At 38.7% G+C, this 14,409-nt stretch overlaps 1 protein-coding gene across 10 annotated transcripts in view; it reads right to left on the bottom strand.

The window, feature by feature from the left end:
• Window positions 1–7,713, bottom strand: part of GTPBP8 (GTP binding protein 8 (putative)) — a 139,439-nt gene extending 131,726 nt beyond the window's left edge. For 3 of the 10 annotated variants that reach the window (XM_054504183.2, XM_054504184.2, XM_045902871.3), the window contains exons 1-5: window positions 7,331–7,710; window positions 5,395–5,493; window positions 3,494–3,624; window positions 2,067–2,166; window positions 27–145 (exon numbers count right to left, since the gene is read on the bottom strand). In XM_054504183.2, coding sequence (XP_054360158.2) covers window positions 27–145; window positions 2,067–2,166; window positions 3,494–3,624; window positions 5,395–5,493; window positions 7,331–7,666 — 785 coding nt within the window. In that variant the 5' untranslated portion in view covers window positions 7,667–7,710. Of the gene's footprint in view, window positions 1–26; window positions 146–2,066; window positions 2,167–3,493; window positions 3,625–5,394; window positions 5,494–7,330 lie in introns of all 10 variants that reach the window. The other 7 variants (XM_064590602.1, XM_064590571.1, XM_064590655.1 and 4 more) reach the window with 5 other exon arrangements.
• Window positions 7,714–14,409: the final 6,696 nt, after the last annotated feature.

The raw sequence follows: 14,409 nt of genomic DNA, 5'->3' as shown, positions 1-14,409 counted from the left end.
AAGTTATAAAATAATTCAACTTTTACCTTATAGGAAACAACTGAGGAAAACATCCTTGTGTTTCAGTGTCAACAAATTTCTGGATCTGAAGCACTTGTTTTAAAAGATGTCCCCTGGAAGATTTGTCAATTTTTGTTAATACCATCTGTAAGAAAACAAATACTTAAGCATTAGAAATTAAGTCTTTTTTAATATACAGTTTTATACATTTTAGCTACAATTTTTGTTTAAAGATTTATTTATTTATTCTAGAGAGAGAATGAGTGCATGGCGGGGGGTGGGGTGGGGAGGGAGAGGGAGAGAGAAATCTTAGCAGACTCTGGCTGAGCATGGAGCCCCATGCAGGGCTCAATCCCGCAACCCCAAGATCATGACCTGAGCTGAAATCAAGAGTCGGACGCTTAACCAACTACACCATCCAGGCACCCCTAGCTACACATGTTTAATAACAACTAGGTGATCCTTGTAAGTTTCTTAATCTCTCTATACTTATTTTTTCATCTATAAAATAAAAGCAACACTCCCAAAAGGAGTTACCATGAAGATTAAATGAATTAATGTATGCAATGTATAAAGCATATACTACGTGTTTGCTGTTTAATGGTGCTTTAACTACACAGGGCCAACATATCTTGGATTCAAGACTAGTGAAAAGGACCCTTGAGCCGTATTTGCAATTGACATAAAACAAATTTCATATGATCACTATATATCTTATGTTAACTAAGACACATAATATTATTAGGTTGATCCATATAAAATTGCCAACTTATAATCATTTTTGACCTACAAAATGGTTCTGCCTTATATGTAATAATATAAAGGAGAAACTAGAAATCAGGCTATTTGTATCTTATATCCACTACCATTATAGGATGACTACAAAATCAATTAAAAAGTAAAACTTTGACCTTCAATTTTCCTGGGGAATTTCTATAAAATTAAATTTCCTGACTATTCATTTATGCTTTTCAGTTATAAAAAATGTTAATGGTAAAAGGAGTGAGAAGCCGAAAGTGTGTGGTTTCTAATGACTTGTGAGTCCCTCCAATTGGGAGTCTTTCCTCATAAGAGCAAATATGCTGACATTTAAAAGGAGACATAATTCCTCTATCACAACCTCTTTCCAAAGAAGAAAGCAATATTTCTTTTGAAACTGAGGAAAATATACAATTTTACAAATTGGTACCTATGATACCAAATCAGGAACTATATCACTTAAAACCAGTTTGGCACTATTGGGTATTTTCTACTATGTGGACTATAATCAAACCTTTGGCTCCTCATACTGACTGTAGTTATAGCTTATGCTTCACAGGGCTTTTGCAAGCCCCCAAAATTCCATAACCCCAAGAATACAAAAACATCGCTGATTAGTAACATGGTTTGATTTGCATTAAACTTCACTTTTACATTTTAGTGGTTTCCTTTTTTTGAAACCAAATTATAGTCAATGGATTCTTTTCCTTAGAAAGGAACTCTGGAGTGCTGTTTTTTCTGGAAAACTCACAAAGCAAAGTAAATGTGGATACCAACCTACTAATTTGTATTCTATTCTAGGACAAACAACAGAAAAAAATACTGGTAAGATATTCCCAGAAGAATGTAAAAATCCTACCTGTGTGTGCTGGAGCCTGCTATTTCCTTGCAATGGTTCTTAAACTACAAATTACTTTAGCAAATTTTTCAGTTGCAATGTCATTTATACTTTGATAAGTAGTATATGCCAAACTGCTGTTAAAGAGCCACTAATACGTTTTAGACAAATTTTATATTGCCATTAAAAAAAATGAAAGGGAAAAGCACTTAGGAACACTAAATGAACAGCTTAAAAATACTTTACTTTGACTATAATTTTGAAAATTTAAGCTGAGAGAAAGAAAAAGAATATAAATACCACAGAACTTATCTACTAATGGCTGATAATCAAAAAGACTATTTGAGAACTACTCTTGCAGAGACAAGACCTGCTCTCACTAAAAAGACACACACACACAAGCATGTGCACATGCATACACACAAACTGGTATTTCCAACAGCAACCATGATTCAAAAGAAATACTTACCACATAAGGTAATGCAAATTCTTCACACATTCCTATGGCAATACTGTCGGTTTTTTGAATTCCAACAACACTATCCACTAACAAAAATGTTCTCATCAAACTATAAGAATGCAGAAATAAAAATTAATGACAATATCAAATATACTCATTCATTTCTCCCCCTGACCCTCACTATCCTGAGAAATTTTCTTTTGAATAATTTTCACTCCAAAATTTAAAAATTTTTTAGGCAAAAGGAATTCTCAGTTCACTAGAAGTTCATCCTACAATCCAATAAATCTCAATGCCATTACTTTCAATAACTAAATTTACTAAATATTAATATATTTCAATAGCAAGTATTGGACCTAAGATCCTCTGCCTAGGGCTGGACACAAAGATGAGTGAGTCCCTTCCTTTAAAAGCTTGAACTCTAGGGACACCTGGGTGGCTCAGTCAGTTAAACGTCTGCCTTTGGCTCAGGGCATGATAGTTTATTACACCTAGACTACTGCTTCCTTATTATCAAGATGTTTTGCGTGTTTCATTAGATGGTTTAGTGCTTTCATTAAACCATTTTTTAAAAGCATGTACAACACTATAAAATATGTGTTAAACTAAAATGATGTAAAGATGACAAAAAGTTCCGCATTGGGCTCCTTGCTCGGCGGAGAGCCTGCTTCTCCCTCTGCCTGCTCTGCCTGCAGTTCCCCCTGCTTGTGCTCTCTCTCTCTCTCTCTGACAAATAAATAAATAAAATCTTAAAAAAAAAAAAAAGCTTGAACTCTAGTGGGGAAAGAGACATGAACCCAATTAACTCTAAGTTATCACAAAAGTGTCTAAATTCTCAAATATTATTTTAAGGGTAACAGATAAGAGACACCAGAGACATTGTTTTGTATTTTTTGTGTGTAAATATTTCATCTTAGTTTCTGTGTAAAGCTACAACAAGCAAGATACTTGTACATACTTTTTTATATTTCAAAAATTTAATTTTTCTATATGTTGTGCAATGCTTAAAACAGAACTGCAATTTGACTACCTATGGAGATAACAAAGATAACATTTACAGAGGATGTGATATCAGAGGTATTTTTAAAATGTACTGAGGTTTATTTAAATTTAATAAATACCACATTAACCAATAATTTTTATTTTCAAAATTAGCCACCCACAAGTTTGACATAAGAAAATTAATGAACTCTGCTGAAATACATTTATAGTCTTAATTTAGAAAAACTTTTGAATTTAAGATTAAGCTAATCTACAAGAAAAAAATAAGCAAGCAGTACATACTTTGGCCCTAAATATTGTATTGTAGAATATTATGAGAATAAAATGGACTTTCTAAAAGAAGTCACTTGATAATACGGAGTCATAATGTGGAGAATGTTCCATTAATGAAAACATGCTTTTGGATTAAATTTATAAGAAAATATTTTCCTTACTTCCTTCGTTCTTTTAGATAGGTCTCTACCATGTCGACAAAATCTTCGGGAGCTCTATAGCCATAACCTGGCATGTCCACCAATGTAAAATATTTTCCAACTTTGAAAAAATTCATTTTCTTTGTGTGCCCCTGATAAAATAAATGGAAAAATAAAAAATTTCTTAAAATACATCCTTTATATATTTAATGACTCAAAATATTTTCAATTCAATCAGCATATATTTATTAAAAGCCTAAGTGTTCTGAATATAATCCTAGCTGTGCTGCTAATGATACAGGAAAAGACTATAGAAGGGAAGTGGCTGGAGATAAGCTTAGAAGATACTACTTCTTCCCTCCAATTCATTTTTAAGAGCATCCATATGACTTAAGGAGAACTTTTGATTAGGAATATGTACCCAAAATATGTCAGAGTCTTTTCATTAGCTCTTTCTCAGGGAAAAGTTACCCTATAATGGTGTCACTACATTAGTCAATATTCTCTGATGAATAATATATCTCCACTTTAAAGAGAAATAAATTATGGCACAGATTGGTTAAACTAAAAATACTTACTGTCAGTCATATAGGTTTTCATAAAACCTAGATGCAAAACCTGATAGTTTATTACACCTAGACTACTGCTTCCCTATTATCAAGATGTTTTGCGTGTTTCATTAGATGGTTTAGTGCTTTCATTAAACCATTTTTTAAAAGCATGTACAACACTATAAAATATGTGTTAAACTAAAATGATGTAAAGATGACAAAAAGTCATGGTTTTGTGTCCAATGACACTATTAATCAGAAAACAAAAGATTAAGATAAACAGCTTAAAAAGTCAATTTTTGGAACTTAGAACAAATATTTTCAGAGGGAAGATTTTATAAAACAGTGCTTAGGTTCCCAATCAGTTGAGATGTCTATCCATAGGAAAATGACAGATTAGGAATGTCAAGAATACATTTCTTCCTCACAGCAGGAAGGGAACCCACCCCACCGAGAAATCAGAGTTTAGCTGTGTTATTTGGTGAGACAGAGTAGGCCTAAGGATAGGAGATTTAATGAATTACAATCATCAGCATCAGTGATGGAGCCAGGGAATCAACTATATGAAGAAATGGGGAGGAAGAGAAGACTAGGGAAGCTTCATGGAAGGGTTCCAACACAAAGAAAGTGGGGCAGTGAGCCGGAGGTTGGTGGGAACGTTTTGCCATGGATAGATAATAAGGTGAGGGGAACTGGGGGTGAGTTTTAAGGACACCGTATCTTAGATATTGGTAGTCTGCATCACTGAGAAAGAGTAGAGGAAATTTGAAAAATGACAGAAAGCTACTAGAGCAGACTGGCTGGGATAATCACATAATTTGGCCCTGGGTAAACTGGGGTCTGCCCAATATATACACGTATATGTATGTGTATATATCTGTATCTGTATCTACACCTGCATTTAAGAGACAAGGGGTAGTAAGAGAAGGGAGGGAGAAAGGAGTTAGCAAAGTATACAAAATTATAGGAGGGAAAAGCCACTTCAAAGCAGTTTCCTCTAAAACCAGGGTAGGACTAGATGATCATTCTTAAAGAAGCAAATATAGAATGGCAATAAAACACTTTATTTGGCAACTTTTTGGAAAAGATTTGGACAAAAGATTTCCTCAAGAAACTGGCAAGACAGCTAAAATAAATCCAGACATACTTCCTTCTTCTTCAGGGATATATATACAGGCATCAATAAAATGTCTTACTTTACTACTTGTTTCAAAGAAATCACTGTTCTAGGAACTTAGCAAGTATGATTTCTTGTACCTCTCAACATTAATTAGTTACTTTAGTCAATTCAGAGATAGTTCAGACATATTTTACATTTCAATATACTGTTTCTTTTATATCCCACCTCCCCAACCCTTTCCTTCAACATACCGGTTTCTTGGAGACTCTGACTTCAACCTCTGGGGCCAGTGAAAATAAGGCTTTTATTAGAGAGGATTTTCCAACATTGCTTCTGCCTATAAAACACACCTTATACAAGGAAAAAGAAGATAACTGAATACTAGGTTTATATATACATTTTTTTTTAAAGATTTTATTTATTTATTTGAGAGAGAGAATGAGATAGAGAGAGCATGAGGGGGGGAGGGTCAGAGGGAGAAGCAGACTCCCTGCCGAGCAGGGAGCCCGATACGGGACTCGATCCAGGGACTCCAGGATCATGACCTGAGCCGAAGGCAGTCGCTTAACCAACTGAGCCACCCAGGCGTCCCTATACATTTTTATTATATGTTGTATTAGCTGAAAAAATCTGTCAAACTATTGTCTTCCCTAGCCATGTAAAAAGGTGGCTTATGTTTAGTCGAACCTCAAATTCTAAAATATAGCTACTATCTACTGAACGATTCCCAGTGCCAGGTACTTTTCAAAGCACTTAATATAAATTTTCTTACCTACTTTTTACAACAACCCTATAAGGTAGGTAATATTATTATCCCCATTTTACAAATGATAAAACTAGAGGTAAAGAGATGTTAAATAACTGGCCCCAAATTATATAGCTAGAAAGGGAAGAAGGTGGAATTTAAACTCAGGACATCTATATCCAGAACCTGTGCCTTTAACTACATTATGCTACTCAAGAATATCTGGGACATTTATTAAGCATTCCATATTTACAAACTTTTTGAAGTTAAAAACTAGATGCATCTCAACAAAACTTATTCTAAACTACAACTACATGTCTGAAACTGCATTTCCCCATGAACTCCCAGAGTAGACTGTAACACCATTGTATTTATGAGGTTATTCCTTCCGCTTGACCTCTTGTTCCAATTAAGCTTTTCTCCTTTAGCCCTCTATAGTGTAGAAAGGAACATAATGTTCCTGATACTAACCATTAATACACATGACTCTGCTTTTTAACATGGTATTGAAGGGGGTACAATACCAATCAGTGGTTCTAGGTGAAGGTGGTGTCACCCTCTGGCCGGGAGGCGTTTTGGAAATCTGGAAGGGCATTAAATTAAATGGCTTTTTATTGAGGTTATTTGAATAACCTCAGGTTATATATATATGTATATATGAATAGGACTGGGTGGCAGTGGGTGGGGCCAGGGATGCTATATATCTTTCCAGACTGCCGTTAGTCCTTCAACATGAATTGATCTGTCCTGCATAAATTTCAAATGCTCTGCCAGATTAAATCCAATGATAATATATAAACAAAACTAAATTTTAAGAAACGAATTACACAGAAAGTCCAGTAATTCAGAAATTTCAGTCAAAACACGACGCTATCTCAACATTATTAAATGACTTACCTACCCCTTAGTTCTATTTAAACTATCATAGCAGTTCTGATTAGAAGGAAAATTTCCACCGCAGTGGTGCAGTGGCAAATAATGAGCTCTCTAAGACATGCATAAAATACACATGGAATTTCATTAAAAGTTGATTTGAAAAAACCTACATTGTTGCCATGTATATATAATTATTACTTTTGCACGACAGAAGACTTAGACTGGGTGAAAATTACGTACTGATAAGGATCACCACATTCGTGTAACTATTATACTTTTCATATTCTTCACTTTGTCTCATTTATCTCGGCATGTTTTCCCTTACGTTAATTAAAAAGGAAAGAGATAATAAAAAGCCATTTAAATTTCTGAACTGGCTTGGGTTTTACAATCTTCTAGTCTTGTACTTTCATTACCAAAATAACAAACTATATATGCTTATTTAGTTAAAATAATTACATGCGTCCCCACAAAGCCAGAAAATCTCTCTCGTTCGGTGACAAGAACAGGGGAGGGCAAAATGCCTGCCCGAGTGGTCACGACCTGAGGGCTGCGGTGGCTCTCACCTCAGGGTGGGGGAGGTCCGGGGCGTGGTCGAGACGCACCGCGGAGCTGAGGTACTCGATGCGGTTGCGGCCCGTGGCCGTGAAGACGCTCTCCGCCTTGGAGATGTCCTCCAGACTCGGGTCGAAGGTCTTCACGTGAAGGTCCAACCGCGAGTCTGGCGTGAGCTGCCGCTGGAGTTCCTGTAGTGGGAACGTGAGCTTCGTCATTTGTCTCGTGGGCAGCCTGAGAACTTCCGCGAAGGTTTGGAACGTGCTGCAAGCTCGGTTCACGCGCCCCAGCGCCGCCGGCAGCTTCAATAGCTTGCCGGTGGGTAGTCGCAAGCCCCGTGCTGTCATTTTCCTCTCCCAGAAGTCCCGCGCGGGGCCTCGCGCAGAGGTCTGGTTTGCGCCTGGGTGATCCCGCTCCCGCTATGCCTGATGGGAATTGTAGTCTCATCTGGCCTCACACACGCGCCTCAGAGCTGCCAATCCACAGAGGCCGAGGCAGCGGTTTCCCCGCGACGGGGAGGTGGGTGTGGGGCCTCGGGGGCTGATCGTTGACTCACGCTCAGCTCCAGACTGACGACTGTGCCTTTGACTTGTGTCTCACTGTGGGAAGGTTGTTTGACAGTTTGCGGAGGTGCAAAGACATACCTGGGCTGTGTGGCCCTCGGGTGTCAAACGCGAAAGAGCAAACGTGTGAAGCTCTGGTGGATTCCAGGCCTGTTTACGCCTCACAGTATCCGGTTGTCTCATGGATCATGGACGTTTGTTGACGTATACATCACTAGGCAAAGCTAATAACGTTGTGGAGCTGCAATGAATATAGAGTCCAAGAGGGAACTGTCAAAGCCCAGGAAAATCAGGCCAAATCAGTATTAAAGGGGATTCAGTCTGGTGGATGGGATGTTGCAACACTAATCTCTGTGTTCTTGCGATATTCTGACTGATGGTTGGCAGCATATTGGTTCCAGGTGGCCTGTCTGGGTGAACTAGCACCCTCTCCAAAAGATCTAGCCTCCTGGCTAGGCAGGGTGTCAGGGTTTAGATTCAGTATAGGATTTAAATCCTAGTGGGAAAAAGGAATGTGGATTAGGAAACCAAGCAGCTACTTAAATCCTACGAATTGCGCAAACATAACAAGGACATGAGATAAGGCTTGAATTGATCCAAGGGGATCGCTCCTCCCAGAGAACTGTGGAAATCCCACCCTGGGTCTAGTTCCACAGCACTGAGGTTAGGATGTATTTTGCTAAACTGTAGAAGCCTGGGGAGGCCGATAAATGAGGACTGTATTCATGTACTGTGCTATTATGTACTCCCCTGTATAATACTGTATGTACATTATCTAACAGAGTGATCAGGCACCCCTGCTAGATTCCATCATTTGTTAATTCATCAAATATGTAATGAGCACCAATTATATGCCAGGCACTATACTAGGTGCTGGAGATGTATCAGTGAGTAAATGAAACAGGTAAGAGTTTCTGTCCTCATGTTATTGCCTTGAGACAATAATTAAGTAAAACACAGAATATACTGGATAATAAATGCTTAGGAAAAAGCCAAAGCTGAGTCACTAGAGTGTGTGTGTGTGTGTGTGTGTGTGTGTGTGTGTGTAGAGCTGTAGGAGTGTTGCATTTTAGTGTGATCCTCACAGAGCAGGTGATATTTGAGTGCAAACTTGAAGGAGGTGAGAGAAGCATTCCAGATATATGTGCAAAGGCTCAGAGGCAGGAGTGTGTATGGCTTTCTGAAGAACAGCAAGGAGGCCAACGTGGTCAGAGTGGAGTAAACAAGGATGGATGCTGGCAGTGACTCTAACTATTCCTATCAAATTAGTTTGGATATAGACATTTGAACTGAATGTGTATTGTTTTTTTGCTGTTTGACATCCCTTGCATAGAAAGGAACCATCTATTCCCACTCTATGTGGTTCTCTTGGGGCTATTGATAATAGAACTCTACTGATTACAAGAGGTAGGGTTTGGTCATACATTGTATATATTATGAGAATAATGACTATGTGAGTAATGTGCAGGTGACCCCAACCAAGCCACTCATTATGTTGAAGTTGGATGGGCAGCTGGCTCTGCTATTAAGTCACAGTGCTAGAATGTGACTCTAGCACTCATGATGGCCATTTTTCCCAGCTACGTGGAGGACACCTACAGCGCTTTAAGAGACAATGACGCTAACACACAAAAACAATATTGAGAGGTGGGGGTCCAGGCAGTGTGACTCCTGATGAACTATGTTGAATATCATGTTCTCTGTCCCTCAGCTCTTCAATCACACAAGTCAATGTGTTCCTCATCTTGCTTTTACTGGACCTGATTTGACATGGATTTGACTGCAGTCAAGAGTCCTGATTAATACAGCATTGTAAGATGTTGTGTGGTTCCTCATGTAAATCCAGAGCCATCAGACTAGTGGGATAGTTGGAGTGGCCTATGTAAATTTCAAACCTATTATAGAGGAGTCACAGTAAAGCTTCAGGGCTTAGAGTACCCGTGGCTGCAGGTTAGGCAGGCCAAAATATTATCCTCCCTTAATGTACAGGCTCGAATTCAGGGAGTTCAAGTTTCCCTTCCACTCAGGATATTTCTTCATCCAGTGGGTATTTGTGATGTTTGGTAAAGGTCAGCAATCTAGTTACATTGTGAAAATTAGCAGAGTTCAGGATGTGTTTATGGTTCATCCTCCTGAGAAAAAGTACCTTCTGTTTGACAGCTTAGGAGGTAGTTCACCACAAAGTTAACAAGATTATACTATTCAGTGTGACTTGGGGAGGTATTACCTACTTTGCATACACTTCTTAGCATCAGCTTTTATTGCTACAATCTATCTGGCCTAAATGCTATAGTTTTACTCTGTCACGTTCATCTAATGAGAATGGGAAGAACACAGGTAGATCAGTGGCAGGATCTTACCATTAGGACAGGGTTATCTCAGTTGTTCTATCAGTGATGTCTGTCTCTATAACGATTGGCCATTAGTTCCAGAGTGATCTCAAATTATGTTCAAATTCTGTAAGTGTCGAGTTTAGGGAATCCATCTAAGACACTGAGAAGGCAAACACTGTAGGCCAAAATAGGTAGAATCAATAATTTCAGAGAGTCAGCAAGCATAGCATACATGTAGATCAACTCTCATCTTAGGCCAAAAATGGTTTGCATGCTCTGACAGAAGCAAAGGCAGAGATTCTAGGAAAACTCACTTCTAGATGCAGAGAAAGGTAATGCACTAGGTCTCCATGTCCAATTTACACACAGATTTTCCTACCATACTCTGCCCTTGTTTTAGCAATGGTAATTAACATGCATTAAGTGCCTGCTATGCCTGGAATTGATCTGCGTTCCAGGAATAAAAATATAAGAAAAACATGGTCACAACCTAATTGGGACCTCCAACTCTTGTTTTAGGAAGAAAATATTGGGGGAAAGGAAGAAGGAAGAGGCATTATATGAATGAGAGCAACGTAGGAGAACCTACCACATGTAACTTAAATTGCTTAAATTCTAATAATTACCATCTGAATGGATGCTGTAAATTTAAAATGTATTGAATTACGTTTTTCTCAAGTTTTCTGCACAACAGCTCATTTCATTTAAAAAATGTACATTAGGGGTGCCTGGGTGGTTCAGTCGGTTAAGCATCTAACTCTTGGTTTCAGCTCAGGTGGTGATCTCAGGATTGTGAGATGGAGCCCCAAGCCAGGCTCTGTGCTCATTGCGGAGTCTGCTAGAGTTTCTCTGTCCCTCTTCCTCTACCCCCTGCCCCACCCACGCTCCCTCTCACACTCGCTCTTTCTCTCTCAAATAAATAAGTTAAAAAAATTAAATTTAAAAAATGTACATCAGATATCCCCTAACATGTTGACACGTTTGTGGCGCACACATGCAACATGATGTATGACTTGTTTCTCTAATTTTCTAATTGGATTATAAAGTATTCTTGAGATTTATTATTTTGCCATCATTCAAGAAACAGCAGAGATGTATTTCCTATGATCCTCTTCTTTGGGAACTCATCAAATAATTTGGTTTCACTTTATATTTCATTAATGTACCTTTAGAGAATATCTCTGACTTCAGAGAGGGTTTTTCCTTCACAGAAGCTTTTTGAGCTTTCTTTTAAGGTTGTGCCTGCTGTACTAACAGATTTCTTTAAAGAGATCTGGAGATTAAATATCAGACGGTGCTCATGTGTAGGAGGTAAGTTCTTAGAATGATTTGGGTTTGGAGGAAGGGTAGTGTAGAGCTTCACTTCCTTCAAGGTTGTTTTTCTCAATAGAAAAAAATTATTTTATGTAGTCAATTTTTCTCATTTGTAATTGTGTGTTTGATTTCTCTGCCATATCAGTGTTATTGAAATATTTTAGAACACTCTTCAACTTGTGCTTTTATATTATTCAGATTTGTTTGTTTCTTTGCCAGAAAAAAATATGGATTTTGCTGTTCTCATTGATAACTTCATTAACATTTTAATTCTTATTGCTTGGTAGACAAGGTTATTTTAATGGGTAAATTTGCCTTGTAGTATATCTCTAATCTATATCTTCATTATTTTATTGTAAATGAATGATGTGTTCTCTGGCACCCTGAGTAGATGAGATGGCATTCCAGAGGCAGAGATGTTGAGATAGATTCAGATTGTTTAATTCATTTACAGATAGATTTTGTCAGGGGTCCCCAAGACTACTCCCCAGACTTGGTGGATCCTTAGGAGGACTCACAGGAGTTAGCATGTGATTATACTTTTGGCTATGATTTATCACAGTGAAAGTATACAAAGCAAAACCGGTAAATGGAAAGGCACTCAAGGTAAAGTCTGGAGGTAAATCAGCCACAAGCTTCTATGAGTCCTTTCCCAGCGGAGTTGCACAGGATGCACCCTATTCTGCCAGTAATGGGTGAAATGTCTCCCAGGAACACCTGCTTGAGCCTAGACTCCAGCATTTGTATCACTAGCTGGTCATGTAGGTCCGTAGTGCCTGTGTAACTGACTGCAGTCACTGAAATTCCAGACTCTCAGAAGGAAAGCAGGTGCTTAGCATAAACCTCATTGTATTGTTCATACAAACAGTAGAGGTACACTGAGCCACCATTATCATTTAGGGAACGTTTTCTAATCAAGTTCCCAGACACCAGCCAAGGGCCAATCTGTAAATAAGCCTTTCTGGAGACTGCAGTCATAAGCCTGCTATGTTAACTCTTTTCTGTACATAGATTAAAAGGTAAAAAATTTATTTGAGAGAGAGAGAGTGAGTGAGTGTGAGTAGGGGGAGGAGCAGAGCAGGGGGGAGAGGTTGGGGGAAAGAATCCCAAGCAGACTCCACGCTGAGCACACAGTCCGATCCGGCGCTCAATCCCACAACCCTGAGATCACCACCTGAGCTGAACCCAAGAGTCAGAGGCCCAATGGACTGAGCTATCCAGGTGCTCCTTTAGGTAAAAAAAAAATTAAAAATAAGAAGTTTCTCATCTGCACTTATTATGAGATTGTTTAATTGTAGGGAAGTTATATTGCAGGTTCTGTTCTAAATACAAATGACTTCTCTGGAGATTTTTGAGAAAAGTGGGATAAATCTACTCTAGTCTTTTTAGTAGAACATGGCAAAACTAGAACTTTGTGGGAGGTAGCTACATCAGCTACCCTTAATGAAGTATGGGGCCTCTAGAGAACAGTTTGCACTGAACAATAGTGGTTGAATTGGTATGAACAGCAGATCCTAGGTTGACTAGGTGCACCCTGGGGTATTTAGCTGCTGTTGAGTGCAGCTAGGTCCTTGACCATTCATTCCCTCCAACCTGCTTACTCACCTCCCTCGTGGGCCGGATAATATATTACAAAAGATATTTTTTTTTTCAAAGATTTTACTTATTTATTTGAGAGAGAGAGAGAATGAGAGACAGCATGAGAGGGAGGAGGGTCAGAGGGAGAAGCAGACTCCCTGCCAAGCAGGGAGCCCGATGCGGGACTCGATCCCGGGACTCCAGGATCATGACCTGAGCCAAAGGCAGTCGCTTAACCAACCGAGCCACCCAGGCGCCCTACAAAAGATTTTTTTATGATTACTTTTACAAAGGAGTAATGCCTAGGGTAGAGGTACCAGGCAGTTACCTGATAGGGCAGGATCTCCTGGGTGGAGGGCACAGGAGTGGTTAAGGGTAGAATGTAATGTTAGATTGTTTTTATGCTGTGATGTACCCCTCTACTGCCTAAACCAGTACAAACCAGGGCCTAGACTTTCACTCTTCTCCCTGGATGTTCATTATCTGCCAAGGTAGTTAACTGATTTTACCATGATAAGATGAGCTCACAGACTCACATTTTGAACCCAGAAGGAAAAAAAAAAATCATTCTAGAAGTAGTAGAGTGAACAGTCCTGGTGCACAAAGAATTTGAAATAAAAACAGTAAATATCCTCAGAGAGATACTGGAGAATATAGGAAATATGAAACAGGAAGCTTCAAAGAAGAACGAATTGGAGATATTGGGTATCGATATATTATTGTTGAAGTAAAGATCTCAATGGATGGGTTTCATAATTGAATAGCAGAATGAATATAGCTGAAGAACAAAATAGTGATGTGGACAGTCAGGTTGGAGAATATTCTAAGAAAGGGGTAAAATTCTAAGAATTAGGAGATAGTAATAAGATAAAAAATAAAAAAGATGGGGCACCTAGATGGCTCAGTTGGTGAAGCATGCGACTCTTGGTCTTGGGGTTGTGAGTTCAAGTCCCTGTTGGGTATAGAGATTACTTAAAAATAAAATCTTTAAAAATAAGTAAATAAATAAAAAATAAAAAAGTTAAGAGCTGTAGGGGATAAGAGAGGAAATGTTAATATCAGTATGAAGTCACTGAAAAATAAATGGCGGGATGTTAGTATTTGAAAAATAATTATTGGGGTGCCTGGGTGGCACAGTCAGTTGAGTGTCTGACTCTTGGTTTTGGCTCAGATCATGATCTCAGGGTCATGGGATTGAGCCCTGCATTGGGCTCTGAGCTCAGTGGGAGTTGACTGGAGACTCTTTGCCCCTCCCTCCCCCTTCCCCTTCTTCTCCCCTCAGGCTCCCTTGCACTCTCTCTC

Source organism: Mirounga angustirostris, unplaced genomic scaffold, assembly GCF_029215605.1.
Source record: "Mirounga angustirostris isolate CCGP_5_RB_7025 unplaced genomic scaffold, mMirAng1.0.hap1 SCAF_1, whole genome shotgun sequence".
Classification (NCBI taxonomy): domain Eukaryota; kingdom Metazoa; phylum Chordata; class Mammalia; order Carnivora; family Phocidae; genus Mirounga; species Mirounga angustirostris.
This window is presented reverse-complemented; position numbering and strand designations above follow the sequence as displayed.